The sequence below is a fragment of the Physella acuta genome, unplaced genomic scaffold, assembly GCF_028476545.2.
Source record: "Physella acuta isolate Inbredline_101_S28 unplaced genomic scaffold, ASM2847654v3 ptg000967l, whole genome shotgun sequence".
NCBI lineage: Eukaryota > Metazoa > Mollusca > Gastropoda > Physidae > Physella > Physella acuta.
The window spans coordinates 201,122-207,570 of record NW_026732484.1 but is presented as its reverse complement, the minus strand read 5'-3'; the positions used below and the strand labels follow the sequence as shown (position 1 = coordinate 207,570).

Below are 6,449 nucleotides of genomic sequence, written 5' to 3'. Positions count from 1 at the left end.
GTTAATTTTTTTTTAAAAAAGATTAGTTTTGAAATCCTTGACTCGGTATTCAGTTTTATATACAGAGGCATTTGTACAATATTGAAAATTCACATCAGATAATTATATCTAGGTGAATTTTCAATATTGTACGAATAAATGCCTCTGTAAATGAAATTAAATAGCAAGTCAAGGGTTTCAAAACTAATCTGTTTAAAAAAAAAAAAAAAGAGAAGAGAGTAGATTTTTACACATTGATTCAAAACACAAACAGAAATCTTCTGCATGTTTCTCATCCGTTTTCCTTCCTATTTTAAAATTAAAATGCCCAAACCTAACATTAGAAAAATCTACAACATGCGTGTTTTCTTGATGTAATTTTAAGGAGTAATTTTATCTGTCCGTAAACTAATGTGGTAGTATAAAATCTGTAACAGTGAAGGAGTTAACGAGGGCATTAACTGGTTAAAGAGAACATTTAAAGTCACATAATGCTGGTTAGAACAAATGATAATCTATTAATATGCTTTTGGAAAAAACTTGTTTGTGTGAAGTAATGTCAACTAATATATTATGGCTGAGTGGTGTTTATTCAGCTGGATTGTGAGGACATTTTATAAGAAACAGCATCAAATCCAAACATTACATTTGTAAGGGTTCATGCACATAGTATAGAACACTATAAAACATTTTACCCTCTCCCCATATCTATTTATATTTTGCATAGTTCTGTTACATTTGTAACAGCTAACCCCTATTTTTCCCATTATAATTCTAATACCCCCCTACCCCCAGAGTTGCTTTTAGGTATCTTTTCAGTGCTAGAAAAAATGTCTACCCCCTCCCACAAAGAAATAGAATTTATATAGAAAGCATATACTTTTACCAGTGTAATCTCTCCTCCCCCCCCCCCCCCCCCCCACAAAAAAAAATCTGAAAGTTTTCTCCCCACCCAACTACAGATTAATTTGATACAATAAATATTTAATTTTGAGGATTTTACCCAACAACTGGTAGAATTGTCAAGTTTTTTTATTATTTAGCTTTCATTAAAACTTCAGATATTTAAGTGTAAAACTATAATTGATTAAGTACATTTGTTCTAATAGTAAGTGATAGTGCTTTTACTTTTACATTGTTTTGTATATGGACATAGATAAATGATTTAAAAACAAAACAAGAATCACATTTTATAGGAAATTGATTGTTACATCCACATAAGACTCAAATGAAAAACAGTTATAATGAATAATAAAGAAAATATCAGTTGATACTTACGCCAATTTATGTGTATGTATGTAGACCATTTTAAATATAAAAAGCAAATCAAAGGCAGTGTTAAATTTCATGGCTGTATATCACCCCTGTCTCACAATGCAATATCTTACAAAATGTTAAACCATCCTAACCCCCCCATTAGGAGTCAACCATTTATGATGTCTACAAAATTTTTGAATTTTAGACCCTCCCCCCCCCCCCCCCCCTCCAGGTGTGGACGTCCAAATAAAGTACACTTTTTAAAACTTTCTTCAACTTAACTATTTCAATAATACGGTTTTAATACATTCGGTAATGTTATTATAAGGCTTAAATATTATTAGAAACTAGAGTGAAGAGAAAAAAAGTATACTTTAAACGTCAAAAATACATATTTCTTCTCAAGGATTTTCCACATTACCAATCAAAACTCATACAAATTGTTAAGAAATTTGTGTGGGGGGATGTTAAAATTGTTATTTTCTGTACTTGGATGTAATAATCAATATTAGCATTTATAAAATTACTAAGTCGCAAGGCCTCCTTGGGATCATCCCTCTATTTCTGTTTACTTCATCGGTTGCTTACCAAAGAGGTACTATTTTTATTTAGGGATCGTTCATAGATGACGTCAAACTCCAGACAGTCTGAGTGTTTCAGAAAGTGACGACACACTTGCAATAATGTTAGGGTAGATATGAATACCGTGCTTTATTTACACGCTGTGATGGTTTTTAAAACACAAGCACAGTTGTCTTAATTTTTCTTTTTACATGCAGGAAACAGGATTTATGTTTGTTTTAGAATGTAAGCACATTTTGATGTTAAATGTAACATATGGACATCTAAATGGACCCCCCCCCCCACTCCGTCCCCCCAAAGTCTATTTTTTTGGATCCCCCTCCCCATACATGCAGGTGTCATAAATTTTTGACCCCTTTTGTTGTATAATACGTGCATGATCCCTTAACTTTCAATTTATTTTATATTATTCAAAAAATTGGAAGTTCAAGATTTTAAAATTGTTTTTAATTAAAAAACTGACATTACACACATATCATAAGATTTAATAATTTTTCTTGTGTGCTGTTTTTTTTAGAAATCTACAATTAAAAAACAATTCTTTATTTTTAAATCCCTTATGTTTTTAAACAAGTTATTTATTTCTTTTAAAAAGTTCTTCTCATTTAGAAATATTACAAGCAATTTAAATGGATAAATGCATATTTCATTTATATTCACAGTATAAGGCACTCATAACAGGTTAGTTATTTCAGATGCTCATGTAATTCACGTTACATTTTATGATGAAAATACAACTTGGATATTTAACATCTGGTAAAAGGTATACAGTGTCTTTAACTATCATAATTCTAATACGTAAAGTTAATGAATATAGAAAAAACAAATGAATAAAAATGTACACAGATTTTTGAAAGTTAAAAATAAAGTTAACTTAATGAAACATAGCACCACTGAAATCAGTTTTCATTTGGAATTGAGGGAAAATGTTTTTCCCTAATTCTCACCACATTTATTCTAATATACATTATGTATTGTAACATCACACAAAACAGTATAATACAAAGGTTGTTTATAAAGTACTTGAGCCTGCATGAACCGTTAAGTTAAAAAGTGTTAACATTATAAGTACAAACTTTGAAAATCTATAAAACTTTTTTTAATTTAGAAAATGGTACAGTATTCCTATAAAAGGTTTCTGACCCAAAAAATTAGAGACAAATTTCATATGAGCTTTTAACACCTGTCTAGAAGAGCCAAGCTTCCTTTCTCAACAATTAACCACAGCATTCAGCAAACTGATACATAAGCATTAATCTTTAAGCTGAGTGAGAGGACAAATTATTATAAAATGACTAAATGCTTAATTACAATCACTTGACCATCCTAAAGAACTGAGGGCCTGTTGTAAAATCTTTAATACACACCACACACCGGCTGATTCTCCTGCGCACATCCCCAGACTTGAGGGTTTCTGACAGGGGCTGCCTAAACTGGTCCTGAGCTTCTATTGTTGATATCCAGAAGCTGTATGATGCAGAATAGTAATTACATGTGCCACGGCCATGGCATTCAATGAATGGCTGCGACCTGAATTCTTCTAGACAGGAACCAGGTGACTCAAGAGCCTGGCCTGAACCTTGAGAACCAGCACCAGTGCTCTGAAAAAAATATTTTCGTTTTGCTTAAAGGTAATAACATTCTCAGGCAGAAATCTTTTGTTGGTGAGGAAAGTTGTGAATTTACTAATATATATACATACATATATACATACAAATATACATAGATATAAACATAGATATATACATATATACATACATATATATATATATATATATATATATATATATATATATATATATATATATATATATATATATATATATATATATATATATATATATATATATATATATATATATATATATATATATATATATGTATATATGTATATGTATGTAAATGTATGTGTATATATATGTATATATATATGTGAATATATATATATATATATATATATATATATATATATATATATATATATATATGTGTATACATATGTGTATATAAATATGTGCATATATATGTGCATATATATATATGTATATATATATTTGTGTATAAATAAATATATATATATTTGTGTATAAATATATAAATATATATATGTGTATAAATAAATAAATAAATAAATAAATGTGTATAAATAAATAAATAAATAAATATATGTGTATAAATAAATAAATAAATAAATATATGTGTATAAATAAATAAATAAATATATATATATATATATATATATATATATATATATATATATATATATATATATATATATATATATATATATATCTATATATCTATATATATATATATATATATATATATATCTATATATCTATATATATATATCTATATATATATATATCTATATATATCTATATATATATATATATCTATATATATCTATATATATATATCTATATATATATATCTATATATATCTATATATATATATATATATATCTATATATATCTATATATATCTATATATATATCTATATATCTATATATATCTATATATATATATATATCTATATATATCTATATCTATATATATATATATATCTATATATCTATATATATATACATATATATACATATATATACATATATATACATATATATACATATATATATATATATATATATATATATACTATATATATATATATATATATATATATATATATATATATATATATATATATATATATATATATATATATATATATATATATATATATATATATATATATATATATATATATATATATATATATATATGTTTATATATTTTTAAGTTCATTTATAAAGCAGACTTGATGCCTTTTAAAAAACACTATATTATATTCACATTGGTAATGATATTTTGACAATGCAGATTAAAGTATTACAAAAATTGTAAATAACTCACAAGAACAAAGCTGTAGCCGATCCAAACGTCAGACCATCCCACTGGACATCTTGGAACCATCATTGTCTGGCTGTGTACTGCCATAATCTTTAAGCGAAAAACAAAGCTAATATAATTTTCAACGCGGATGTGACTAAATTCAAATACATTCTAGATTCAGAGAAACATTAAAATATAAGTGATTTTCTCATATAGACTTGAGAAAGTTTAGTTTGACATTGTTAAAATTTGAGCAGCCGAATTTGATTAGTTTAAAACAAATCTAACCTAAATAAGACATGAACTTACTGGTGCTGGAGTCTCACATACACTGCACCGGCTAATATAGGGTCGGATCTCCTCACCAGTGACAGGTGCCATGGAGGCTGTCATTGTGTGTGGTGTACTCAGCCAGTAGCTGTAGTCCGAACGAGATGCCACATTGCACACGTTATTGATGTTACAAAACATGAAGGGCATGGTTGAAAAACGACGGAGACAGGAGCCAGCAGTACCTACAAAATTATTAGCCTCAGTAATCCACTCTGAGTGAGTTTACATTTTAGAACTACATAATAAAGATTTTAATGTAGGTCTACTACTAATAAAAGTATTATTAACAGCCATTCCATTAAATCACTATTAAAAAAAATGCACATTAAAAATTTATTCTGATTGTGAATTAGGCATAATTTCTTCTATACTTGTTTACCAACTGAACATTAAAATTATGTTGTTCTGTATCAGTTTTGTAATACGTAATAACAGTAAAATGTAATCACATAATGAATAAACTGTATTTTTTTAATGAACAATCCTACGATTGTTTTTGTTGCTATTATTTCATATCTAATGATGGTAAATAATATTTACCCAAATCTTGCCCATGACCACGTCCATTACCCATGACAAAGAGCAATGAATAGCCGTCCCACAATTTATTGGTACCCAGTGGGCAGTCTGGTATTTGGCTATCTTGGCTGTGTCTAAATGAAAAAATATGTGGTTTAAAATCTTGGATACATTCATTTAAATCAAATGCCAGTAGTACTTATTTTATACGATAGGACAACCACTAACTTGATCCTCAAATAAGTTAACTGTCTAATACAAGTAAGATATTAATTTATTGAATCATTTTCTAAAAATGACTATCATCATTTCACCTGGTGAAGATGATTCCTGCACCAGTACCAGGTGATCCAGGAGCACCTGGATCGCCTGGTAATCCTTGTGTGCCGACACTTCCTGGGAATCCATCAGTTCCTTGTCTGCCTTTCAAGCCTTGTAAGCCTTTAGGACCATATAGACCATCTAAACCAACATCCCCCACCATCCCCGGGATACCTGGCCTACCATCCATACCATCTAGACCTAGAAAGTATTGAAAAATGTGAAGAATACATTTAAAATAATAATTATGAACATAATCATATGCATAGGCGTCAACCATGAATGATGTCACATTTTTTGCAATTTTTACCCCCTGCCCCCTATGTACACATCACCAAAAATCAGAACCCCCCCCCCTCCTAAAAATGATGTCACATGCCACCCCACCACAATAACTTTTGAATTAGTATGTTTTCATCACTTAAATTGCTAATGGTAGGCAAAGCATTAAAGATAATTTTGCAGCATCCGTATGAAGAACGTAGGTAACCAATTATATAGCAAAGCAATGAGAAGTTGAAAGGATTATTTTAAAATATTTTATGGAGTTAAAATGTAGATA

At 28.3% G+C, this 6,449-nt stretch overlaps 1 protein-coding gene across 1 annotated transcript in view; it reads right to left on the bottom strand.

The window, feature by feature from the left end:
- Window positions 1–2,373: 2,373 nt before the first annotated feature.
- LOC131953970 (collagen alpha-5(IV) chain) overlaps window positions 2,374–6,449 on the bottom strand; it is a 41,168-nt gene continuing 37,092 nt past the window's right edge. The window contains exons 37-41 of the mRNA XM_059317425.1: window positions 5,881–6,088; window positions 5,588–5,700; window positions 5,024–5,229; window positions 4,736–4,822; window positions 2,374–3,419 (exon numbers count right to left, since the gene is read on the bottom strand). Coding sequence (XP_059173408.1) covers window positions 3,132–3,419; window positions 4,736–4,822; window positions 5,024–5,229; window positions 5,588–5,700; window positions 5,881–6,088 — 902 coding nt within the window. The 3' untranslated portion in view covers window positions 2,374–3,131. The remainder of the gene's footprint in view (window positions 3,420–4,735; window positions 4,823–5,023; window positions 5,230–5,587; window positions 5,701–5,880; window positions 6,089–6,449) is intronic.